This window comes from Pollachius pollachius, assembly GCF_949987615.1.
Source record: "Pollachius pollachius genome assembly, chromosome: 16".
NCBI classification, from domain to species: Eukaryota; Metazoa; Chordata; class Actinopteri; order Gadiformes; family Gadidae; genus Pollachius; species Pollachius pollachius.
In genome coordinates, this window is record NC_136949.1 from 11062245 (window position 1) to 11089512 (window position 27268).

Here is a 27268-nt window from a genome sequence, read left to right on the forward strand (position 1 = left end):
GCTCATCTCTGATATATACGGCTCTATTTTAATCCTCTCAAACCATTGGCCAGTAGCAACACCTCCCATTTAATCGGCACTTCCTTGGTTCTCAGTGTTTGCAGATGCAATGTTTGTGTGACGCAGCCGCCCGTACGGAATTGTAATTGATGCTAAAGTATAGGCAACAACAGTACCCTATTGTTCATTATAGTGTTTCATGCTCACTGCCTATTTGACATTAGGATAGATAAAGCTATTCTATAAGTTAAGCATGCTGTTAGAAACAGACTTTTTTATTATTATTTTCACACATTACTCTTTATAAATGAACGTCTAGCACATGCTGTAATATACATAGACAATTATCACTTTATAAATTATAATAATAATATAATATTATTTTTATTCTAATAAAAAAGTAAGTATTGCACCTGGCTCAAACACAGAGACCGCGTATTTACAAAGATTGTTAAGAATGGAATTTAAATTATTCACCAGATATAGGCCTACGGTAGGATGGTCTATTGATGCACTACATTCATTTATCCTTGGTGAACATCTCCTTAGTGAATTGAGACGCCAGTCCCATTATGAGTGTCGTTAATACGTTCACAGAAGTGTTAATCCCATTGCCTACATGCCACCGTGAGCCAGCCCCAGTGCATCCCAGACACTGCTCACCATGTGTCGAGTCCGGCGGTGACCACAGGTCGGCCCGCTCTGGCACAGCAGCGCACTCGACCACTTGTCAGCCATATTGCCGCGCGTTACAAATTACAGGAGAAGGAGGGGGAAATCAACGGCTACGAAACCGCCGACAAATCGTCGATTTGGCAAATCCCACTATTTGGTAAGACTTTCGATACGTATCTGTGTACGTTTCAACAAACGGAAACACTTTTCGCACTTTTGCGCCTTGTTTACCAGCCCGCTCGACCCAAAGGAGCAGATCTCTCAACAGGTGTCCGCAGGATTACAGTGAGGATGTTCGCCTCTAACGCCTGCATGACGGCTCCACCAACATAACAAACCCGAACAAATACATTTTGAAATAGCTGTAGGCCTACGGAAGCTTATTTTAATTGAGGGCAAAGTTTTCCACCTTGATTCACTGCCTTTGTTTTAGTGTTTTAAACGACCTGAGATCTATTGGGTTGGTTGTCTATGCGCGTCAAAGCTAAACATGGGATTTGCTTTAACGAGGACCGGACTTTTCCTGTTACACTGGGTTTGTTGTCTACTCGGGAGAGCATATGAAAGGTGTTTTCACACCTACTTTATCACATTTCTGTCAGGTAATATATCTTTCCGAGATTCCATGCTCAGACTAGTTCCCATACCCCGCGTCCTATTAAATCTCTTCAATTCAAAGCAGTTTTATTCCAATAATAGTTTTTTTTCTTTATAAACTAGGCTATTTCTAGCCTTACCGGTATCTTTACGCCAGGTTTCCCCATCCTCTGAGTAAGGTAACCAAGAGAAAAGGGTGGAGACTTAGTTGATCATAGCTGTTGGGAAGGGCTTCCATATTTGATCTGGATTTATGCATGATTCATCGTGAAGCTGTGCGTCAACCAGTCGTGCACAGCAATTTAAAGGCAGGCTATTCCGTCCCATCCAGTATCGCCGAGGTGGGTATAACTCGTTTCTCCTCTTTCTGTCTCCAGGAAGGCAAGACGAGAGCGTCTCACACACACGGAGCAGTTTCTTTCCAGGGAACGCTTTCTTTTTGTACCACGTCTCATACAAAGTAAGGAAAAGGACCAACGATGCCTAAAGCGGTATGTATTTTATACTTTACTTTCGCTGTTTCACATTAATCAATTATTACGTTGAATATTTCTATGATTCTATGATTCGTGATGGGGTTTACTCTAGCAGCCAAACTAACCTCCACTTGACAATATGTGGGCTCTTCCAATTTTAATAACAGACCTTTCCTTTTCTGCTGTTTGTTACATTAAGACAATACACTCTTATTAAAGTAAATCGGATTGCCAGCAATGATTGCACCTAATCAGGATCACCTTGGAAGCACCAATTAACACAATTGACTATTTTCTTCCATTGTCCATTATTAAAATTAAACAGAAACTAATTTTTTTCTTGATTAATAATTTTCTTGGGTACAGACAACGGATCTAGACCACAGCTTTCTGTGTGTCCTGTAGGGCTGTATAATCACTTTATAACCACACTGCGACCAATTATTTGTTTTCTATTTGTCTTTAGTCTTCGTTTGTATTGGGCTGATGTAGATATTCTCCTGTTATTTTTATTCAGATGTCATTGTTAAATTAGTTCAATTAAGAAACCATATTATTGTCTGTGTGTGGTGAATGATAACCTCCCTTGAAATGAGAGTGGAGTCATGTCATGTTAACAAGTCCACATTGTTGAGTTCAACTTTAATTAAGAAGTGGTTTGAACAATACAACTAAATGGTTAAATGTGCTGCCACAGTGATGTGTACTGTCAAACAGTGCACGGTATTGTGCTCACTCCTGGTATAGTTGAACATCTGAAGGTGGCCACAGGCTGGGCGTCATACAGTTTGTTGATGGCTTGTTTAGAGCCTCAGGGTTGTCAGGAGTGTCACCGTGGAAATGACATCATCATGGGCTGATAGCGCAACCCCTGTTGTAGGTACAGAAATACGTCTGGCTCCTTTATTTATTTTTATTGGGGGGAGGGGGTTATAATGGCAAAATGTTTCCTTTCCATGATGTCAAGCACAAAGAAGCCCTGATTTTTTTGTTGCTTGCTGAGACTGAGTGTTCACTTTGTGAGTTCATGAGGGGAGGCTACACAGCATCACATGAACCAATAGGAGGAGCATACACTAAGTCTGTTTTAATACGTTTGTTCCACTGTTCTTATTTGCCCACCGTCTATAATTGTAATCTTAAATGAATCCCCTGAATGCTGAGGTCTATTATTGGCACCCAGTGGGTGTCTAGTTTCAGGTGTTATGCTCTGTTAGCTTCAGGTTAACTTAAGTCAGCCTGAGAGCAGGAGTGAAAGGACTTTACTAACGTTATAGTTAGTCCTTGGAAACGATGGGTCATTCTTAAACATCTTTGTAAGTTACAAATCTAAAGCCCTCAAATGCCCTTACCGTAAATACGCATCAATTACACCCTGTGTCCTAAGGACCACAGAATTGTGTGTTCTTCTCTATGAAAATCTCTTCGAAGGGAATCAGGTATAGAAATATATTTGAAATATCCTGTGACTTGAGTTACAGATATTGATTTGTAGTGAAAATAAAATGTAAACAAGGATAAAAGCTATAAAAGCTGTTCAGACTATCTTTTGAAACCGCTGAGTAGTAAATCAATCAATCAATCAATCAATCAATCAATCAATAAGTCATGAGCAGTTGACATGCTGTCAAAGGCCTCTCCCACCTCCAACATCTTCTGGTTGGGGTGTTGGGTGAGACGAGGAGCCATAAAATGGGAGAAAGTGGGACGTGATTGGAGGTTCCTGTGACTCACGTTTCCCTCATCTGAATGACACATTGTGGCGAGGTAAACGATAGTGCTCCTCGGCTCTCCCAGAATCCTGTTTCCCTTGCGGTCACAGACCCATGATAGAAACCTCTCAGGCGTGGCCGTGACCAACATGTATGGGTGTTTCCTTTTTGTGTCCAGCTCCATTGTTAATGTTTGTTCCTTGAAATAATTGATAACGCACCGATGGCTGGAACGCCCTCGGGGTCATTGCACAGTGCGAAAAATAGATGCTGCACATTTGGCCAAATGTCCGCACGCATTGTGTTTGAAGGGGTGCATTATCCTCATAAGACTGGGACAGAGGAATGCGGAAGGAATCCAAACCAAACATTGTTCAACTCCATCAGACCCCCACCACCACACCTTCCCCCGCCCCTCCGCTGAAAAGAAGCACCACTGCTGGGCATATAAGTTCTCTATTGCTCTGGTTCACAGTCACCAAAATGAATGATTATATCCCATGAGAACGCAGTGTAATAAAAAAAGTGTTAGCGTCTTACAAAACCATACTAGGCAGCTTACAGAAGCTTGTTCGTCTGTTCGTATATTGCTATATTACCTGTGTCTATTCCTGGTTATTTAACCACAGCAATGATCATGGCCCAATCTCCTTAATGTGACCAAAAACTAAGTCTAAAACAAGGACGACAATGTCTTTGGCAGTTAAGATGCAAGACTAACCAAGCGCCACGTCTCTTCAGTGTAGTAACTCTGTTGCCTCTTTTTTTCCCATGGCAAATTTTATTATGTAGCGCTTTAGTTGTTTTCCCCCTCAGCATTGGCATGGTTACCGTAGAAACCAGTGTTTGCAACACTAACTGCCAACCTATTTATCATTCTGCGGAAGTAAGTCTAGCATTTATCCTGGACTGCTCCGTGTCTTGGCGGTTACCTTTATGGATCTGTCTGGTACCTTTGGCTTTCTAGTTTTCTAACTTATTAGTAAAGGACAGAGATCTTGTGAAGTGAGCCTTCATAATGCTTAATACAACCTTTTTTTTTGCCCTGACTGAAGTCCTGTCTGTGGAACATTGGGCCTTTGCCTGGTATATTTCGAGTATATGTGTCATGTTTTCTTTTTCATGGCCTCGGTTTATTGTGAGTTACCGTTGAAGGGATTAGCTTGGAGATCACATATCGCTCACGGTGGTTTCTGCTGGCCCTTCTGTCTGCGCGCCCACTCACATGTTCCATTCCCTCCGCTGCCTCGGACGCAGCCACCGCCGACTGTAATGGCAGCGTATGTGGACGCTGGCGGTGAGAGGGACAGCCTGAGCGGCCTTAGCTGCTGGTGCAGACGTAAAGAAATTCAAAAGCATCCAACGTTGCGATACCCAAGCCCAGTGCAGTGCCAACTGGTACAGCTCTTCGGTTTTCGCTGTAAACCTCTGAAAGCGTGGGTTGACTCTGGCATATGCATGCTGATGCGGGAGAGGAACTGCTTGGGGGCCTTGTGCTGAATGGGCACCTTTGTTCAGCTGTGTAAACGGAGGTTTCTGTCTTCTTTTCCTTTTTTTCACCCTTTTTCTTTTTAAATCGTGCCCCCTCGCAACCCAAGCTCCTCACCTTATGTGGTGAGGAGCTGTAGCCAGGTCGGCGCGGGCCTTCCTCTCCCCTTTCTTTATGAACCACGCACTAGGGAAACTCAAAGGACCATATTTCCCTATGCACCGAGCTAACTTTCTCCCAAATGAGAACCACTGATCAATAGATTTGAGCTGTGTATACTTCACCTTTTTCCACAAAGGCCGGATAGCCACACAATCGTGAGCTTTTCCATCGGTTTTCTGCCATTGGTGTGTGAGCCTCAGCGGTCTCACCCGGGTCACCCAGGCCTCGTGCATGTTTTGAGGAAGCTGTGAATCAGCAACTCAGTCAGCACCAAACCCCTCCCGCTGAGGCCCATTTTCCAGTGGGCGTCATTGAGCCTGTGTCCACCACCGCTGGGGCTCACTGCCTTTCACAATGGCCCCGGAGATGAAAGGTATCAGGCAAGGCTGCTTTAGCTAGCAAACTCTCTCTTGTGCGCTCTCTCTCTCTCGTGCTCACTACCTCACGCTCTCTCTTGTGCTCTCTCTCTCTCTCTCTCTCTCTCTCTCTCTTTCTCCCTCCCTCTCTCTCTCCCTCTCTCTCTCTCTCCCCTCTCTCTCTCTCTCTCTCTCTCTCTCTCTCTCTCTCCCTCTCTCTCTCTCTCTCTCTCTCTCTCTCTCTCTCTCTCCCTCTCTCTCCCTCTCACCTTCACTCTCGTTCTCGTCCCCTTCTCGGCCCGCCATTAAGAACTCCCAGAGGAGAAGAAAGTAAAATCATACTATAGATATAAGACTAAATCTCCCCTGGAAACCGCTGGTGATTGGCAAGAACCTTGAGCATTGTAATCGAATAATGGGTGCAAACCATGTGACAATAACTCTGAATCCATCTTGGTAAATATCAGTGCTTTGTTGTGTGTTTCACGTCAGCGAACATTGAATACGACAGTGTTTTTCTGTGTTGTGGCGTCAAAACCGACGTCATCTGTTATTGTTCTGCGCTTCGTATTTGCTCAAGCTATTTGTTGAGGTTTATACATCGCATAATAATCGCTTGGGTGGACTCTCTGTGAGTTGACATTAAAATCTCCTCTCATTAGGCCGGTTTCCACGAGATGGATCGCCGTTTTGTACACATAGGTATGGCTGGTAAATCATTAACGAACGGGGAAACAGACCTTCCCTACGGCTCGGCTCCCAGTAGGGGGAGATAAAATGAAAAAGGCTTCACCAGCTTCTTTCTGTAACATCCAAACGGATGGTCTTAAAAAGGGGGCAGGGCTGGGGAGAGGCTGATAACCAGCCAACTGGCATGAAGTGCCAGTTGGCCCTCTTAAAGCCAAAGCTTTAAGAGGGTGTGGAAGGCCAGCATTTGGCTGATGGCTGCTATTAATTCTCCATTGTTAATGTCTGGTGGGTTATCAGCACAGGGACCCACTCTCAAACTTTCCCATCCTGCTTGTATTTAAGATGAACGGCTAGTACGGCACACTTAACTTATTGAGGTTCAGGCTATCGCTGTGCTAATTTCCCAGGGTCCTCTCGAATTAGTTGAATGCTCAAAGAAATTGATTATTCTGTGCTCCTTGCTTAATATTTTCCACTGAAACCCCCTATACATCTGAATGCCTTTCAAACAGCCCATTCTGCAAAGAAGAGAGAGTGGCGATTAACACAGGGTCCTGTGTGTGTGTTTACTGTGTAAACACAACCCCCCTCCCCCCCAACCTTCCTCCAAAAGGCCTCAGCACCCTTTCGTTTGGCTAGTTGGGTTGGCTCTCCTTTTTACTGGGATCGAGCACTATTTGCTTCATCAGATGGCCTCACCCCCACTCTTTACTAGTCTGTGGTTTTTTTTGTTGTTTTGTGTTTTCGTTGATGCTTATGAACTTGACTCACTGTGGCCTTGCACCTTGTGTTTTTTATCAACAGGTCAATGTTCGCGTCACCACCATGGATGCGGAGCTGGAGTTTGCAGTCCTGCCCAGCACCACGGGCAAGCAGCTCTTTGACCAGGTCTGTGTGTGTGTGTGTGTGTGTGTGTGTGTGTGTGTGTGTGTGTGTGTGTGTGTGTGTGTGTGTGTGTGTGTGTGTGTGTGTGTGTGTGTGTGTGTGTGTGTGTGTGTGTGTGTGTGTGTGTGTGAAACCACACTCACTCATCATATAAATCTATAAGGGATTTCTTCTTCAAAATGTTAAATTATAAAGCTGGAGCTAGCTGTTGGCTTTCTGCAAAGGGAAAAGGGATTTGAAGCTCCAGTTGTACCAGCTGTCCTCCGGCTTGCTTAGTGGAATGACATCAGCTCTCTCTTTTATCCCTGTGGCCTCAGTCTAGTCGCCGTCGTTGATAGTGTTATCTTATGGAGGACCGGAGGGCCACTTATCTCTCCCTCCATCCCCCTCTCGCTTCCCCCTGAGTCATTTACAATCAGGGAGTATTTCCAGGTTATTCTTTATTTTGATTTGACCAAAACTTTGCAGTGTCCCTGACAAGATAATACAGCACAGTAAGGCCCACACAGTTTTCATTGACGTCCAATAACAAATAACAGTATAAAACAAATTAAGGGAAAAGAATAACATTGAGATTCAAAGAGCTGCATGAAGAAAGTCCACCTACCAACTTCTACAGACTATTGACGCAAATATTATTTTGTCATTCTGAAGCAAATTCCAAGTAGATGGGGAGAGATCAAGATAGATAAAGGCTTTATCCCTAGGGCTATTCAAGTTCATGCATGAGCACAAAGAATCAACAAACATTTAGTTGATGACAATGCTGAACCTTTCTTTGGACATTTTATATTGAACCGGGTCAAAATATTATCCAGTTAGGGACTTTTCTAGTGTGGAGACGAACTTCATTGGAAGTTATGACATGAATGACACAGAATAGCAAACCAGCCTGTTCCCTTAGTGTGTGCGTGTTTGGTGTGTTTGGTGTGAGATGCATGAGGAGTTGAAATGTTCAAGGTGAGGTCATAATAAAGGCAGCTCCTGCCTGAAGATGGCCTCTGTCAGGGACTGCTCTTGCCAGTCACTGTCACAAGCCTACATGGGCAGGATGATTGTGACGTGACTCAGCCTTATCATTTTGTCAGGGGCTGGCCCCTGGGGCTGATTTTAACATATTAGGTGCCTTGAAACTTTAGTTACGGTTTCCTTGTTCTAAGTCTTACAATTCAGATTTAAGATTAGTGTCTCAAATTTGCTGGCAGATGACCCTAAATCTGGGTGAATGGGGTGTTTCAATGTCTTTGGTTTCATACTTGATTCAACCCAATCACGATGCTCTGTCCATTATGTGGTTAAGTAACCTGTCCTGGTGACTCTTCGGCTTTTCTATTTTTCTATATATTTGTTCTTCATGATTGAGTGTACCTGGGTTTCTTTTCTTTCATTTATTTAAATCCATCCTTGCACTCATTGTTTCCCACTCGTGGAGAGGCTTAATGTCTCAATAGTGTATTGCCTGTTAACCCGAGCCTGTTTGGGACTCGATTCCAGCACTGGGAGAGGAAACGCATTGTTTTTGCCACTTCCTGTCTAACCCGTTTTTCAATAGCTTGTTTGTGCCTACTGTACCGGTGACTGTGTCTCTGACGCTCGGCTGTTTCTATTCCCCAGCAGTGCTGTTGAGAGAAAGGAGTTAAAAGGACAAGTCCCACGAAATTCTATATTTTTCTTATTACAGACGCCCCCCAACAAAGAAGAAAATGACTGTGGCTCTGTCTAGCAAATTATGTATAATCACTTGCATTTGGTGCCGTGGATGTGCACAGCCCTTCTGTGTAGAATCACAGAGCTGTCCTGTTATTTTGGTCAGCAGGCTCGCTCTATCCCTTCCATTCATTTGTACGATTTTCTTCGCTTAAACCTCCTTTGCTAAGCGACAGAGAGACAGAGAGAGCAAATAAACATAGTGTGGTGCATGGTCAGTTCTTAAATCTGAGCCGCTGTCACTTACTCACTTAACTTAACACATGTTGAAGGAAAAACTTCCATGGGTGACTTAATCGTAGATAGATTCTGCATCCCAAAGTAAAGGGAAACACCCATCTGTAATATCATATTGTGCTTTTGGTGCCCATGGTTTTACCAAAAGCACAGTATAATATTACAGATGGGTTTTCTACCGGCAATAAAGGTAAGCAGGGAAGTGGCTTCATTCCCTGGAGGATTGTTTGAGCTTGATCCCCTGTTCCACTTCATGTACAACCAAATAATGGCTGGATGAGCTTTATTTTATACAATGGCTACTGCTTGTGGAAAGATAGGTTTCCCATGGAAATGAGACTGTGCAACTTCAAATAAACTGAAAAAAAATAACTTGGGATTGCTCTATGTTTAGATGGCGGCTTCTCTCGCCTACATGTCAAAATCTCTCTTGGCGGGGTGGGTGTAGCACGACTGAATCACCTTCACACTACCTCATAGTGCAACAGTTCAGCTTACATTTCAGTGCCCCATTTCCAAGCAAGTGTCCCGTCCCGGGGGTTGCTATTAGAAACAGGCCCAAGTTGATGTTTAACGGCTGTGATCAGCACAATATCTCACTGTCTCAACTAGTCTGTTATGGAGTGGTGTGTTGGCATTTCAGTGGACATACACAAACACATGTACACACACACACACACACACACACACACACACACACACACACACACACACACAGACGCAGCAGACGGCCTCAATGGAAATGCTGAGTAACGGCGGTGAGCTCATCCTCGGGGGGTCGAGGGCAGACTGCGGTCGCCGTGGTCATCATGGTCGACGCCAATTATAGCCTCGCTCTCCGTCACTATGTCCGGGGCCCTAAGATGAAGCCACGCCCTCTCTGGGGCCTACATCCCCCCCGCCACCGCCAGCCACCTCACTACCCTTGATCTGTACTTAGGACCCAAACATAAACATATGCACACATATACCCCCACACACACACAAACACACACACACCACATATACACACACACACACACACACACACGCACACACACAAACACACACACACACACACACACACACACACACACACACACACACTCACATCCATACAGGCAGACACAACCTCACCCGCTGCATCTTTAGTCATTGATGATAAGTTCTTTATTTTGGGAGAAAATGCAATCCTGAACATGTACGGACGCGCACAAAGAGATGTCATAATTTAATAATGGATTATGGACTAGCCAGGACAAAGATATCAGCTGTATGGTTAAGATACAGGCTTATTGTCTCTCTCTCTCTCTCTCTCTCTCTCTCTCTCTCTCTCTCTCTCTCTCTCTCTCTCACTCTCTCTCGCTCTCTCTCTCTCTCGCTCTCTCTCTCTGTCGGGTTGTTGGACTTCGTCAGACCTCTAGACGTGCCTTGCGCTCTTGTGCAGGGGCAAGCAGCAGCCATGACCAAGACGGAAATCAGCTCTTTTTCCCAATATCCTCTCCCTCACCCTACCAACACCAAACTGATTCTGAATAAACTGTGAAAGGCATCAAGGATGAATGTGATGTGGTTGATTGGATCACAGAAAAGCCGGACCAAACATGCCTGCCTGCTGTGCCTTAGCCCGTGGCAGGGTGTTTAAATTGTATATATATATATATATATATATATATACATATATCACTTTTCAGCATGGACAAAATTAGATGTCAGAAACAAAAACAGGAAGGTTAAAATATTCCATTTTGGGGCGTTGTTGGTAGGACCCATGTGGTAACGGTCGACTCAGGGTCAGCTTCATTCAGTCATTATGAACATGAGGCGAAAGACACATTCAATTACTTTTGGATGGAGGAGGAACTCAACTTTGAAACCTGAGTTAGCAGAGAGATAGAGACGTCCAAGAGCAGATAGGAGCAGTGGGGGTTTCAAGCTAATGCAAGCTAAATTCCTTCCTCCCATTGTTGCCTAATGTTACCAGAAGGACCAGTTGCCCATCAGACATGAATCCCATTAGCTTTTCCAAAGGCTGTGTTCTTCAATATCTATCTAGTAGGGAGGGGAATTGGCAGGGATCTGACAATTCGATATCAAAATGATTTACTTATTACGTGTTATGGTTTGGTGAAGATTGCTCTGCCATATAATTTATTTTTCTGTTTTGTGTGGTTCAATTTGGGTTTAACGGTATCCATAATTGGTTTTTAAATGAACTTGGCCAAACAACAAAGTTGAAGTGAATTGACATGATGATGAATGATATTATTCAGCCATCTGTCTAGTTACTTACTCTATCCATATTTTCATCAACATATTGGTGAAATCACATGCAGGTTCAGATTAAATGTTGAAAGGGTGTGCTAGAGCTAAGAGGCTTATCCCCCCCCCCCCTCGAGAACACCAAACTTTCCTTTAGCTAGGTATTAAGCCAGCGTCACTCTTTTAACACAGCTTCTCGCTTTTACTAGCCGCACAGCCCCTTTAAAAAAAAAAAAAAACACCATGAAAAGGACGATTGTGTTCTGTGCCACTTAGGGCTTCTAATGCAGGTGAGGTCTAGGTTGAAGAGCTCTCTCGTTTCAGCTTCTGCTACTGCTTGTTGTGTTCACCAAAACACACACATTCGCACACACAATCTAAAGGTCTGTGGATTCTAGCCTTGCATAGGACCAACCTATTTAGCTGCTTTTTAAAGTAATCAATCATGTTGACGGGAGAGTAATTTTGGTTTTATACTTGAGGTTCCTTGACGTACAGCTTATCGGGTAAAATGGGTTTGGCCTGGAGTGGATGTGTATGTGTTGACTCACAGTTTGCTAGGGAGATGTAGGCCCCCACCTGAGAACTGGGTGGAGAATTTGAGACTAAACACCTTTTAAATAAGGACCTGGCATATATATTCTCCCACTACAAGGCTTGATGCATAATCACAGCCAAACACACACATACACGTACACACACACATAATGACTGCAAACCCTTGTTGGAAAATCACTTATAGGCCGTCGGAAATTGACTATTCTCTGGTAAGCCAGACGAAAAGTGTGGCATCTCTTACAGAACAAGCAGATATTTCTAGATCCTTCCAGCATGTATAATATATTGCCAAAGTTGATCACCAAAAAGAATAATACCCAAAACAAGTGTGTCTTCATTGTCATTGTCGATTTAAAAGTATCAGTTTCGTTTATTTGTTCATGTCAAAAAGGGCTACCAATTACCTTTTAACTGTAGATTGTTCCAGCACAGGATGCGAGTCACACAGCACACCCTAATCATACAGTAGGCCACTCCTCCTCACAAGTCAAACAATAGCCACTCATTGCTCAGGACCAGCCCTTCTAATTGTGTTCTTGTGTGCTCTGTGTCTCGGGTATTGCCACACAGTAAGGAAACCATGTGCATACTCACTTTCCTCAGAAATAATCAATTTGTGGGAGATAGCATTTGGGCAGAAGTGAAACAGAGTATTGTTTGAGGAGTAAGGTCAGGCTGACAACTACGAACACAACCGCTGCCTTGCCCGCGTTACCACGTACAGTAACGACCCACCCGGAGCCATCGTGGTGTGGCACTGGAGGAGTGCGCTTTGCATACGAAGACCAATGGAGCAGAAATGTAAACACAACATTTGCAAATAAGCACGCATATCTGTTGCCGCTTTAATGTTTGCACAAGTTCGACTGAACCCGATGTGCTCGAGCGAGCCTGGCTCCTGGGAATGTGGGTGGTCAGTGGTTGGGTTCATCACATCAGTCTGGTGGCAGTGTGTTTCACTTGGTAAGGGTGGGGTTTCATAAGGCCTTCCAGAGGCTGTGATGCCCCCAAAGGCCCTTTCACCAAAGGCCTCAGTAAATATGATCTAGTTTATTGTCTATTTGTGTATCTAAACCATTAGTTAAAATAATCGCTTCATCTAATTTTGAGGTTTGCACTTTGCATCACACACCTGTGAACTCTTTGGCATGGGCCGCTTTGACTTCATCTTTGGTGGAGGAACGAGTTGTCTGTGAAATGTCACTGTGTGAAATGTCACTGTGTGCTCTAATTCATGAGGAAAGTCACGCATTTAACAGTTCTTGTTGTTCTCTCCCATTTACAAGTCACCTCAGTACGTGGGATTGAGACGTTGCTATAGATCATAGAGAGTGAAGCGCAGTATCCTGAATGAGTCTGTCTCCTCTCCTCTCTCACAGGTGGTGAAAACCATCGGCTTACGCGAGGTCTGGTACTTTGGGCTGCAGTACACAGACGGCAAAGGTTACCCAACATGGCTGAAGCTGGAGAAAAAGGTAAGATCTACACTGGATATTCCTTTCAGTGACGGAAATACAAAGAGTGAAAGTTTACCCTTCCTCTGCTTTTCGAATTCCACTAACCCGGTGACTAATGTGACTCGCATGACTAGCGTTAAAGAGTTGCGAACATTGCGACGTCCGAGGTGGCCGGCCCCCTCGTCGAGAGTCCCAGGGGCACATTCCAAGGGCCCAGGTTTTTTTTTTCTTTTCTTTTACACAATGCCAAGTCAGATGGAGCCCATACCGTCGGCACAAGAGAAAGGGCCGCATTCTTCAGACGGGTGGGTTAGAAAGTGTTTGCCTTTCGCGTGGTCAATGAGTAAGCCCGGAAGAATCGAGTGTATACATCTGCAGTCTGGACTCGGGTGTGGATCCCACTGGGCTTTCTCGGGGGCACTGGTGGCTAATTGTTAAGCCCACCACAAGTTCCATTGGTGTCGGTGGGGCGTCGATGCGACGACGATAAACCAGCTGGAGAAGTATCGTATCACGTTAGTGTGAACTGTTCACGACCCCCATCCCCCCATCCCCATGCTTTCCATTCTTGTCCACTGTTGGCCTAGCGCAAACACAGATTGCCGCTATGGTCCTCTGGGGTAAACATTAATTTCCAATTGAGCTGTGCGCTGCAAGCCATCTCTGCATGCGCTCATCGCACAGAGAAAGGGCCTAAGAGTGCATGAGACTGCATGGGACTTTGGAATGAGGTTTTGCCTGTATTATACGCATACTGTATATACAAAGCTCGGTTTTCCACAAGCACTCCCGGCGGTTTCGTGTATTACTTATACACCGTGTGTATTTATCTTACCGCTCAGCTTTTTTTTTTTACTTTGCCTCGTGGATCTGAGAACTAACTGCACTGTTTGCCTGCAGAGAATAGAGCTGCTCGTGTCATGTTGTCATGTTGTTGAGAGGGTTTGTTTTCTAAAAGCAATGTTAGAATCAGGGTGTGAGTTTCAACCTCTTCCATCCATTTTATGAAGGTAAAGGCCCAGCTCAAACTTAGTTCCGTCGTAAGCAGACAAACGGGATTATCATGTCACCCAAAAAGTATCTCTGAAGTATTGTCCTTTCGACGGCATTATGCGGTTGTCCGCCTGTCTGGCAGAAAGCGGTGGGTCCACATCCTGGTTCGAATCGATAACTGTTGGGTCAAGGGGAGACCCTCCTCTGGCCTCAGCAGGCAGCAGTGAAGTGCAGTTTGAGGACGCCCTGGCAAACGGTTGCTCATCAGCACAATGCTTGATGGATACCGGGCTATTCCAGGCACTGATTGTACAGCCTGTAACCATCGTGACCCCTTGCGTTTCGTTCCCGTTTTGAAATTACGAGGAAGAGACACGTTGTGTCAACAAATAGCTTCGGGTCATTCAACCGCATTACCGCTGTTTGTGGACAACGTTGTGGAGTCAGCGGAGAAGCGATGTCCTCTGGAACTGCGTGCGAAGGGATATTGAAGTTGAACTCGACCGACCCATTATAACATTTAAAGAATTCCTCCTGAACCCACGCACGCACACCCATAAACTACACAGAAGATGAGAAGTAATCGAAACGTCGCCTAAAGGCCTATTCAGATTAAATAAGTAATTATATAACCGTCATATATATGATTTATTGACAGGTGTTCCGTGACGTCCCCTTATATGGCTATACCTAAAAAAAACAAATAATAGGATGTAAAATATAATATTTGTTATAGTTTTTTTTGGTTCCTTATTAATAAGGAAACAACATAAAAGCAAACCTTAGCCTCATCCATTTTCCATTCGTAGCTCTCTACAATATTAATAACGATGCATCATGATGATAGCATTTTATTAGTTCAAATTGAAACATTTCTAGTTTGGGGACACCGTCCACCAACGTGGAAAACGCACCCTAAACATAAAGCAGAAGTTCAGTATCCCGACCTTGAAAAACCAAGACGTCTGCTCCCTCGCTCCCCAGGTGGCGTCCCAGGACATCAAGAAGGAGAACCCGCTGCAGTTCAAGTTCCGGGCCAAGTTCTTCCCCGAGGACGTGTCGGAGGAGCTGATCCAGGACATCACCCAGAAGCTCTTCTTCCTGCAGGTGAAGGAGGGCATCCTCAGCGACGAGGTCTACTGCCCCCCCGAGACGGCCGTGCTGCTGGCCTCCTACTCGGTGCAGGCCAAGTTCGGAGACTTCAACAAGGAGGTCCACCGGCCGGGCTATCTCACCTCGGACCGCCTGCTGCCACAGCGGTGAGGGGGGGGTGTAAAGAACCAGGTTCAACGAAGAAAGTGGTTCTCTGTTGAATGACCATTTTATTGTTGCTTGTCTGTTCTCTGAGCCGGTACAGCCGTCTTGTCTGTCACAGAACCTGAGACTGGAAAACTGTCTCTTATTTATGTGTGTTGAGGTTCTGGTCCTATTTTTTCATCACATGTACACATATTTAAGTAATTCCTATTGCTGGCAAGGCAGCCAGAGCTGGTTTCACTTGTAGCTGAGCCTGATGACGACGACGTGTGTGTCTGAGACCAAGGACCTCATTTGCTGGTGGTTTGACGTAGGCTCTTCCTCTCCCTTGCAGTGTCCAGGAGCAGCACCATCTGTCCCGGGAGCAGTGGGAGGAGAGGATCCAGGTGTGGCACGAGGAGCACCGGGGCATGCTCAAGTGAGTCCGGGCTCCGGCTGCTTCAGGATATCATATTTGAAGCAGGACATCACGTCTTCTGCTTGAATTCAGCCCTGCGAGCTTTTCTTTCAGTGCCGTTGGTGACCTACCGATTGTATTTATTTGTCCTGCTTTCCTGATGAAAACAAGTTTGATCCTTTGAGGATATTTGGTTTCAGTGGCAGAAAATCGGCCTGAAATTCTGTCCGGGTGAAATATCGTATTGTAGTGCAGAGATCTGAATCATTGTTAAAAGCACATCAAGGCCTATTAGACATCGGTAAATGAGAAATACTGATTCTGTGACATGCGTAGATATTCTTTATCGTCTTTATTAACGTCCAACTATTAATCCTTAGGTCGGTAAAAGAGGATCATTCTCCTTTGATGCCTTAAGTGACTCAAGTCAAACTAAACTACAGTTTTTGCACCATACTACTTGACACAGTGGACACATGGTACCAGTGTGTTCCTACTGCCTAAAGTTGTGCCCCTGAGCTGTGGCCTGTCTCACCCGGTTTCGCTGGTCCTCTGCAGGGAGGACGCTATGCTGGAGTACCTGAAAATCGCCCAGGACCTGGAGATGTACGGCGTCAACTACTTTGACATCAAGAACAAGAAGGGCACGGAGCTGTGGCTGGGCGTGGACGCACTGGGCCTCAACATCTACGAGAAGGACGACAAGTAAGGGACACCTTACTGCCACGAGGGAGAGGTCCCCCAGTGGATGGGGGACGAAAGAGAGAAGAGAAAGCATTGATTTAACTCTGTCTGTTCTGTTAGTGAACTGATTCAATGGTTGTTTTGAATCCTATGCCCGTGGTTGTAGTTGTCATACAGTACGAGGTCAATAAGTTCCAGTCTCGGAGGCTCACACTTATCTCAAAACAGTGTATAATCGGTTTTAGATTTGCCATAGTGGGAAAGGGCCAACACAGAAAAAGTCACAACCTTCTAGTTGAATTTGAGTTTGACTCCAGAACTACCCTAACTGTCCCTCAATTAGCATGGTAGTTTGGTAGCTTCAGTTGTTGATCCAGAGGCCAACCCAGCCTCTCCTCTGTACAGAAACAGCACCCCCCCCCCTCCCCCTTTCCCTGCTGTTATTGATCAGCAAAATGCTGTTTACTTCCTCTGGTAGAACTATCCCATCCCTCAATACCTGGGACATCTTTTGCCTGGATTTCCTTTCGGGACACACACACAAACACACACACACACACACACACGGCTCTGCAAATAGGCTCCCTGCAAGAGTGTCTCAGGGCCAGACAATGTCTTTGGGTTAGCTAACCTCTGTCGTCCCAAGCTCTTCCCCTGCTGTGGCCATGGTGACACAGACCAGTTTTTCAGGCTATTTTGTCACACAAGAATCTGGAGGAGGGTGGCCTCCTGTCACTCAGCCTCTCAGTCAATGGAGGCAGCAGCAGGTCTTTACTATGCTGTGGTGTGACCCTGGCCTCGTAAAGATAAACTACTGTGGTGATTCCCGTCTCGGTAAACCATCTGGTTAAACAGGCACCGGCTTTACTACAAACACCAGGAACTCTTTTCAAGGATCCAAGGATTTTTACCTGCGATGTGAAACCACTGCATTTGAATCTGACTTCACAATTCAACATAACATCTGGGATCAATTCAATTGATTGGTTTGTGCATCTGAAACCCTTGGTTCTTATAGTGACTGCTCATTTTACATAACCTTTTCTATAGGCATAAGCCAACTAACTCTCAGAAGATAACGCCAGGCCACCTAACCTTAACCGTTGAGCCATCTTGGGTATCAATCTTCATTCAAGCCAATGCTATTCTTCTAGGGGTTCCCTTTAGCAATACCCTTCAGCGCTGCATGGATACTGCAGTGGCCATATTCCTTTCAATAACACAGGTCCGCAAATAACGCAATGGCTCAAGAGACCTTGCGCTCACTGATTGACACCAAATCGCTAGGTTAGCTTCAACATTCTTCCCCTCAATTCCACAAGAGTGTGTCAGCGGAGCCTAATTGTTCAGTTATTCCAGTTGAGGCGGTAATGCCTCTGACAGCCAATCAGGGCTCTGCAGGGAGCACATTGCAACAATGCAGGCTTGTACAGCACTTTGTTATTGCGGCGTATCTAATGAGATCGGCATCCCGCTGAGAGAGAGCGCACATGACACACCCCAGCCGGAGCCTCACACCTCCGACGGACGGGCAGGGACACTATTGCCCAACGCAGTGTGGCGGTGAACACCCTTGGCCTCCCTCTGAATGTATATCTCCAGTTATTCCATGCCAAGTTCTTGTTGGGCTGTGTTACAGAGTGTCCTTCTGAAGGATGTCACAGTGGTTCATCTTTTGAGCACTTAATAATAGGGATGGAATTGTGTTGAAAAAATGATGACTATGTATGCACATGTTATGGACAGGCACAGAACCTTAAAATACATCTCTGAAGGACAATAAGGGCTTGCATCTAAAAAGATATTCTAGTTTAGCCTCATCGTTGCCCAGTATTGGTTGAACTAGAAGGCCAGATTAGAAATTACAAAATAGAAAAACGTCTCAAGATGTGTTGTGTTGTCTTGTGTGTGACCTGGGACCACTTGATTAGGGACTGTCTATGAGGCTCACCGATGGCTTTCCCTGTGACCTCCCTCCTCAGACTGACCCCGAAGATAGGCTTCCCCTGGAGCGAGATCCGGAACATCTCATTCAACGACAAGAAGTTCATCATCAAACCTATTGACAAGAAAGCCCCGGTAAGAACAAGACGAACCAACAAAGTAAAATAATCATTATATAATAATTCATTTTATCATATACATCCAAAAGGTAGGGATTGTTTTTCCAAAATTTGTTGTGCTTTTTACCTGTGCATACATATTTACTTGCTACATCAGATGTCTGCATCTGTGACCCACAAGCACACAGACACACACTGAAGCACCGACCCTACACACTCCCATATACACTCACACACACCCACATACACCAATACACACACACACCCATTTTCCATTCACTCACCGCTGACGGATTTGCATGCTGACGTAACACACACACACACACACACACACACACACACATATATGCTGATGTGGTTCCTCTGGCGGCTTATCTCAGCTCCTGAAGCTATATTACCTCTAGAGGAGAACCTGGGGAAAGATGCGGCCATGATAGGCATTAACAGCTTCCCCTTTGGCATTCCTGTCGGACACCAAAACCACCAGGGGCAGTTATTTTACTGCTATGCTACCCCTACCCCCGCCTCCCCTCCCCCTCCCGTCTCCCACAATACCTTTCACTTCACAAACTGCGGTTTCTTTCTTTCTTTGTGTTTAACCAAAAATGGTCCATCTTTTTTCCGGGGTTGTCCCGTCAGGACTTTGTGTTCTACGCGGCTCGCCTGCGCATCAACAAGCGCATCCTGCAGCTGTGCATGGGCAACCACGAGCTGTACATGCGCCGCCGCAAGCCCGACACCATCGAGGTGCAGCAGATGAAGGCCCAGGCCCGGGAGGAGAAGCACCAGAAGCACCTGGAGCGGTGAGGGCCACACACACACACACGCGCACACACACACACACACACACGCGCACACACACACACGCACACACACACACACACACACACAAACGTCGGCTCCCTTCATGACCCCTGAACCCCCAACGCCCGTCCCACCCCATGGCCACCAAGGAGATACACCTTTAAAAGGAAAACCAAATAAATGGGCATTAATATCGCACTCTATAGGTTAAACGCCTGTTGACTGTTACTCACCGTTTTGGGTCACCATCTGACGTCCGTTGCCCGGTTGAGGCATTACCGAGGATTGGTGTGGTCCACTAAACGCGCCAACTTGGCTGGATCAATGGGTTTTGTAATTGTAATTGCAAATGTGGAGGAGAAAATACACAACACGCACTTTCTCACGCAAATTTGAACGATTCACATGCAAACACACACACACACGCATATGTACGCATGCACGCACGTACACACACTTATTAGCCTATTATCAGAGCTGCTGCTGTCTGGCTGTCCAACGCAGCTGTTCAAACACAGTGATGTAACTGTCTGCCGCGGGATACAGAGCCAGCCAAAGGGACTGTGTGCGCTCAGAGGGTCACCGTCGCTCAAAGCACTGCGTCTGGACAATAAATGGGTCAGGGAGAGTGTAGATTACATGCTGGCCTATATCCTGTTTGCCCCGTAAGAGTTGATCAATCCTTTTTGTCTCACATGGTGCATTTTGCGCCACACACACACACACATAGAGTGACAGAAGTTGGAAAAACAAAGGAAAACCTGAAAAGGCATGTGATTGAGGCGGAAAACGTTTACGATCAGTGTCCGAAAAAGGACAAAAGGGAAAAGCGGTTTGTGTTTGCTGCGGGGCAGCTGAACACATTTGTATCAGCGCGTGTGTGTGCCTCCTGTCAGAGCGCCGGGCCTCGTGGTGGTTCAGGGAGAGGCCTGGGGGCCCGGCATTGTGCCGGGGGGCTGTCACTCTGGCTGGTGGTGGCAGCTCTCTCATTGTGTGTGTGTGTGTGTGTGTGTCCTTATCTCCAGCGCCCAGCTGGAGAACGAGAAGAAGAAGCGGGAGGCCATCGAGAGGGAGAAGGATCAGATGGAGCGGGAGAAGCAGGACCTGGTGATGAGACTGTATCAGTTTGAGGAGAAGACCAAGAAGGCAGAGAGAGGTAAGGCTCTGTGTGTGTGTGTGTGTGTGTGTGTTTGTGTGTGTGTATGTGTGTGTGCATGTTGATGGTTCATCTATCACTGTACGTGTGTGTGTGTGTGTGTGTGTGTTGATGAATCGTCCGTCATTGTGTGTGTGGGAGTGTGTGTGTGTGTGTGTGGTGTGTGCGTGGGGATGTGTGTGTATGTGTTGATGGTTCTGTGTGTGTGTGTGTGTGCGGTTGGCTGGGTGTGTAATGTAGGTCTGGATTCCTCCTTTGTATCAGTAGACTAGAAACCTAGAGCCCTGAGATGTAACGATTCAAACTATGAGGATCTTGTTATCCTGGCATCTCAGGGTGTTTTCTGTGTAAAGGAAGGGTCAACTAAATGATGTAACTCTAAACAAAACCTGTTGACTGTTGCTGTTTTAATCTGTTTATGATTGAACGAAGAGTCCAAACCTGAAATACAGGAGCAGGTTTCTGGAAATATGTTGTGCACAGTCATGTCAGTGAATAACTACTTATTATGAAGTTTATAATTATACTGATGAGTGAATGACATTCAGATCAAAGACTTAACTATTTGCCTTACTTAAGACATCATTTTATCAAACAGACCTTCTGGCCGAGCTCCGAGCGTCAAGTTATGACACTCTGCTATCTAGCAGACGCTGTTATCCAATGCGACCTCGAGCACATTCAGAAGCAGGTCATTAAGGTTCAGGTTAAGGTACGGGTGAGGCATCGGGCTCAAGGGGGGAAGGCTGGCAGGCCACCCGGCCCCATTTAATCTCACCCCCTCTCTCTCACCGCCCCCCGGCCCCAGAGCTCCAGGACCAGGTCCAGAGGGCCATGATGCTGGACCAGGAGAGGCAGCGGGCGTCGGACGAGGCGGCGCGGCTGGAGATGGAGAGGCAGGCCGCCCTGCTGGCCAAGGAGGAGCTGGCCCGCCAGGCCGAGGACCAGATGAAGAGCCAGGAGCAGCTGGTGGGCGGCCGCCACATTTACATTGAGGGCAGTTAGCAGACGCTTTTACCCAAAGCGACTTACAATAAGTACATTTGTCATAAGACAGCGAACCAATATATCGCCGTCGGTACAATAAGGATGTTCATAGAACCAAGTGCCACGCCCCGACGACACACAGAAAGAGGCGGGCACACCGGAAGGGGGCGGGAAGAGAGAAAGGGGAGGGCACAAAGAAAATGGCGGGGACACAGAAAGGGGCAGGCACAGGGAAAGGAGCGGGCACAAAACTAAAAGAGGCGGGCAAACCGAGAGAGGCAGAAAGACTGAAAGGGGCGGGCATAAAGAAAGAAGATGGAACATAGTGGATGAAAAACAACAACATCGTCGTTACTGATAGTCTACATGATCAAGCGTCACCGGGAGATAGTACAAAGACGAAAAGAGAGAGTGTGAGATTTAGACGCTGTAAAAACAGTTTTGAGGTTGTTTAGGAATGACAGATAGTAGGCAAACTAGTGATGATCAATTAAACACCAGGCCCACAGTTTCTCCTGGCCTTTCGTCACAACATACTGTCAGAGCAATACGTGTTCTGCATTGGACGTTGTTAGCTTACAGGCTAGCAGGGTAGGGTCCATTGAAACATGTCTTACAAAAATGAAACCCCCCCTTGTGAACACATTGAACAGGCTACAGAATCTTTTAAACAGTGTCCATAGGGGGGCAACACTGGTGACCTCGGGAGGCCTTCAACCTTTTTCAGGGAGGCCTGCTTTGCTTTCCTTTATTTTTAGCCACTCAGACTCCAATTACAGACATTCATTTGTAATCCGGTGTATTGGTCACTCGCCAAATGGCTTATAGAGAGACCACGCTGGCAAACAGCCAGAATGCGAGAGCCCAGTTTCCTGGCAGAGGGTGTTCATTCTCCCATGCCAGTCAGTTTGCCTGCCCCATTTGGTCCTTTCTGCCTCCATGCCTTGCCAGATTTGGTTTCGGCTCCTGGTCAAATCTTTCAGGATCTAGCTTTAATCCTTTGACCAATGGCACCACGCTAGAGAGAGAGAGAGAGAGACAGGAAGACAGAGATTGAGAGAGTAAGAGTGAGAGTGAGAATGAGAATGAGAGCGACTGAGAGAGTGGATCGATCGAGTGGAGTCCAGGAAGTGTTCATCTCTCTATCCTGATTGATTTAGATCTGCACCTGCACCAGGGAAGAGCTTTCCGCAGCATTAAGGGGATCAGTGGTAATCCGGTAGAAGAAACAACAAAAGCTCTTAGTAATGCGGGCGGGAAAACCACACCCACACTGGGTCCCGGAAACCACCTTCTCCCCCCCCCCGTAAACCACCCACTGGGGCCCATTGTGGGAGCCGATCCGGTCCAACACTAAACCCCACCCTTCCACCCCATAATAGTCCTGTTGGCAGCTCTGGCTGGTAACCCTAGTACGTTAGTTACTCTCCTGGTAGCCATGACGAGCCACACACCAAAAGGCCCCCACAGTCTCTGATGACCCTTATGTCCTATCACAATGCTCTGTTTCTAGAGTTAGTCAACGTCCAAACTTAGAACCAAAATGAATAATCAATCACTTAACAGGTTGCTTTCATTATCGTAACTTTTTCTTTTCAACGTTACCCAAAACAATTGATTTTCTTATTGCACTTTTTTAACTAAGGGACGTCAAATTTAAATACCAAATCCTTTAATACACAAAGTTTTGTTTATGGCAAAGCAGGTTTCCCTTGTCCAAACAGTCTTCAGATTCCCAGACGCTAACACACACACTGAACAAACAACAAACAAGCAGAAGCAGTTAGGTGGGTCTGATCCGGGTCAAAGGCACACACACATGCGCACGCACGCGCGCACGCACGCACGCACACACACACACACACAAAAAAACCTTCTTTGGAAGCTTTCAAAGCCATTACACAGGTCTGATGTACCTCCGCTCATCTCTCGTTACAGCTCTTCCCATTTCGCTCATTCTGTGTTCGTTCGGACTGACATATTAGTGCACATAATGCCCCAAGACGTTGAAACAATTTTCCAGGAGCGCATCAAACTTCAAACAGGCATATCAGAGGGCAACTTAAAGTGGCTGAGTCTATCTTACATTCCTGAAAGACCAACCTATCTCCTACAATGTACAAATTCTATTTTAGAGGTTCAAATGGCCTGTATCTCTGTATTTATATATTGATACAAATGAAGACAATGAGAGAAAGATGTATACATTAAAAACATTCTAAAGGACAAGTGTGAATCTCCATAACAAATAATGAGCATGACTTGCTAAAAGACAAGAATCATTGCATTCTGTGTGTTTTTTCCCTTGCGTTAGGCTGCAGAGTTGGCCGAGCACTCGGCTAAGATCGCCCTGCTGGAGGAAGCCAGGAGACGCAAGGAGGAGGAGGCAGACACGTGGCAGCACAGGGTAGGGGGCTTACAGCTGTCTGTCAACACAACCTACCAATCACATTCTTTGGTGCCACAGTTTGATTGGTTGACCTATAGACAAAAAATATATGCATGCAGGATGTCCTCTCGTGGCTTTGGGGTATAAAGTGGTTGTTTTTCCTCTTTTTTTGATGGTGCATATTCAATTATGAATAACAAGTAAAAGCCCATGATTCAAGCGCTATCCTATGTGGTTGGGCTCAATGCTTTGCTAAAAGATAAAAAAAAGTTAACATGTTTTAACATTATGTCTCTCTCTCTCTCTCTGTCTCTCTCTCCCCCTCTCTCCCTCTCCCTCTCTCTGTCTCTCTCTCTGTCTCTCTCTCTCTCCCTCTCCCTCGCTCTCCCTCTCCCTCTCCCTCTCTCTCTCTCTGTCTCTCTCCCCCTCTCTCTGTCTCTCTCCCTCTCTCTCTCTCCCTCTCCCTCTCTCTCTCTCTCTCCCTCTCTCTCTCTCTCTCTCTCTCTCTCCCTCTCTCTCTCTGTCTCCTCTCTCTCTCTCTCTCTCTCTCTCTCTCTCTCTCTCTCTCTCTCTCTCTCTCACTCTCTCCCTCTCCCTCTCTCTCTCCCTCTCTCTCTCTCCCGCCCCTCCAGGCCCGGGAGGCCCAGGACGACCTGCTGAAGACTAAGGAGGAGCTGCACATGGTGATGTCGGCGCCGCCCCCGCCCCCTCCCCCGCCCATGATGTACGAGCCCACGGCGGTGATGGACGACTACAGCGACAGCGAGGAGAAGTCGAGCACGCACAGCGCCGACCTGCACTACGACGAGATCAACGACCACCGCTACGAGGAGGAGCGCCTCACCGAGGCCGAGAAGAACCAGCGCGTGCAGAAGCAGCTGATGGTGAGGGGGGGGGGTGGGAGATGAGGACGAGGCTGTTGCCACGGAGACCCTTGTCCGAAATCGATTGTTTGAGTTGTCGGTACTTTCTGGGGGATTGACTACTTTCACAGTATGTTTCTGTGGATGTTAATGAATGTAATATTGTGACTATTATTATTATTACTATTACTCAATGGAAGTACAATTATTGTTAGACATCTTTTTGAGATATGTTTATTTTATTTCTTTCATGATAGATCTTTCATTCATTTTTCACCCTGAAAACAATCAAACAAAGTCGCGCTAGAATCCTGTGTCCATTAAGCAGAGTTATTTTGGCCTCCACTTCCGGCGGTGGCATCCGAGAACCTGTCGTGGGGACATGGAAACCACTGCGTGTTACGAACTGTGGAAGCAGCAGCACAACAAATCAGAATTTGTTTCGATTTTCGGACGTCTTCTTCTAATCACGTGCCCCCCCCCCACTCACTCCCATCTCTCCCCCTCCTCTCCCCCTCCCTTCCCCCCTAGGCGCTGACCTCTGAGCTGGCCCAGGCCCGCGACGACACCAAGAAGACGCAGAACGATCTGCTCCACACGGAGAACGTGCGCGCCGGACGCGACAAGTACAAGACCCTGAGGCAGATCCGACAGGGCAACACAAAGCAGAGGATCGACGAGTTTGAGGCCTTATAAGGCCCCCGACCCCCAACACAACCACCCCCCACTGCCTCGGTCCGGCCCCCGGACCAGGGTCACGCAAACCTCCCCTTCTGATTGGTCGCCTCGCTTTGCGCAACTAGGCCCTTCTAGTCTCCTTGGTGCACAATCACTTGCGCAAAAACACACATATGCACATGTGCAGACACACACACACACACACACACACACATGCAGATACATAAACACTCATGCACACCTATACACAGGTACATAAACTCACAGGAACCGAATGCATGTCACGTGTAGTGTGTGCACACGCACACACACACATACACACACATACCGGTCGCACACAGATCCCACTGTGGCACACAGATAAGACTCCTCCGAATACTGAAGCAGTATGAGCAGAACGGCAGATGTTCCTCGACGCCTGCCCTTCACAGATGATGGAAGCTCTCTATTTTTTTGGTTTGCTAGGCAACGCACAGGGCTTCTATAAATACGTATATATTATTACAAAAATAACGTAGTGCCAAATCCTTTTTCCTCTCTAGAGTCTACAATCATATATATTTTTTTTTTTTGGATCATGTGTAATCTTACAGGCTCGAAATTCATTTTAACCAGAGGTGTGATGAAATTGTGGGGGGAATAGCCAAATTTATTATTTTTGTAATATTCCATTATGTGCACATTGATAATGTAATCAGAGTCTTGCTTCTTTGCAATGTTTATTCATGTTTGTTGGAAGAGGTGTGAGTGAGACCTTTCACCGGGACAGCTTATGAAAAGGGAAGGAGTAGAGATAGTCTTGTTTTTAAATACTTCCATTCATGTTTTAATACAGCTCTACCGTTTCCTGAAGTCATGCTTAGTTTGATATATTTATACTGTATATGGGACATTAAGAAGGGTTTTTCATCTTCACCGGTTTGTATATTTCTTTGTTTTGTTTTTGTTTCCATTTTTACGAATGACAATGAGGACGAATGTGCTTCAAATATTCTATATATTGACCATAACAGCTCCATAGGTTATGTACCTTGTTAGATTGCTAAATGAATGAGGTATAACTGTAAATTATTATTTTATACATGAAGGCAAATTCACGCCATTAAATCAGTTCAGCTAAACTTCTAGCTAGGTACTTGGTCAGCGCTAGCGGTCCACAGCGTAGCATTCAGCGGTCTCCATAGCGACCTCCTGATAGCAGCAGCCACTGTTGATTGGGTGACACATCTTGGTCTTGTGTTTCTGTCTCTCTGTTCTTTGATTGGACCGTTTATTTATCTGTTCCATCCCCAAAGGGGCCTTCTCCTCTGAACCCTACAAGAGGATTACAAGAGGAAAAGGATTCCTTCACTCGACGCAAAGACACAAATGATTTCCTTTATCTTTAAAGTTCAAACATTGGTTGTATCCCATTATCTGGGGACAGGGATTAAAATGGCAAAAGATGATCAGAAAGATGTGTTAAACTGTATGTCACAATGAGGGGTACCAAGGTACCTTAGTCATGGAATAGTGCAGAATGAGGTGGTTGACTGCTCATTTTACACTGATCCAACCCGTTGTTGTTTTTATCTCTTGAAGAACAGAGGAGTGAAATGTCCGTCCAAGACTATAGGCCATCAAGTATCAACCAGACATCGACTTGTTTCCCTCCCCTGTAAAGGAGACACACAGCTCTGCAGGACTTTGCATTTGAACAGGATTTTTGAATGAGATGTTCAGCTTATCGACAATAAAATGAAAATTCTCCAATGA

General features: G+C 46.0%; 1 protein-coding gene across 2 annotated transcripts; it reads left to right on the forward strand.

The window, feature by feature from the left end:
* The first annotated feature begins 716 nt into the window (after positions 1 to 716).
* On the forward strand, positions 717 to 27268 carry ezrb (ezrin b). 2 transcript variants are annotated; one of them, XM_079753441.1, is made up of 14 exons: positions 717 to 832; positions 1650 to 1763; positions 6962 to 7045; positions 13165 to 13260; positions 15220 to 15494; positions 15827 to 15910; positions 16448 to 16594; positions 18556 to 18652; positions 19276 to 19439; positions 20466 to 20596; positions 21405 to 21565; positions 23898 to 23990; positions 24605 to 24856; positions 25367 to 27268. In XM_079753441.1, the coding sequence occupies exons 2-14, from the start codon at positions 1752 to 1754 to the stop codon at positions 25529 to 25531; spliced, it is 1761 nt and encodes a 586-aa protein (XP_079609567.1). In that variant the 5' UTR covers positions 717 to 832; positions 1650 to 1751; the 3' UTR covers positions 25532 to 27268. The 2 variants fall into 2 exon arrangements, with proteins under 2 accessions (XP_079609567.1, XP_079609566.1); XM_079753440.1 differs by lacking the exon at positions 717 to 832 and having other exon boundaries at positions 1566 to 1763.

What these genes read in the sequence shown, in the direction of transcription:
- ezrb (XM_079753441.1), top strand. An exon ending in GACCGCCTGCTGCCACAGCG is followed by an intron (nt 15,495 to 15,826) that starts GTGAGGGGGGGG and finishes TCTCCCTTGCAG; the next exon opens with TGTCCAGGAGCAGCACCATC. An exon ending in CTATTGACAAGAAAGCCCCG is followed by an intron (nt 18,653 to 19,275) that starts GTAAGAACAAGA and finishes TTGTCCCGTCAG; the next exon opens with GACTTTGTGTTCTACGCGGC.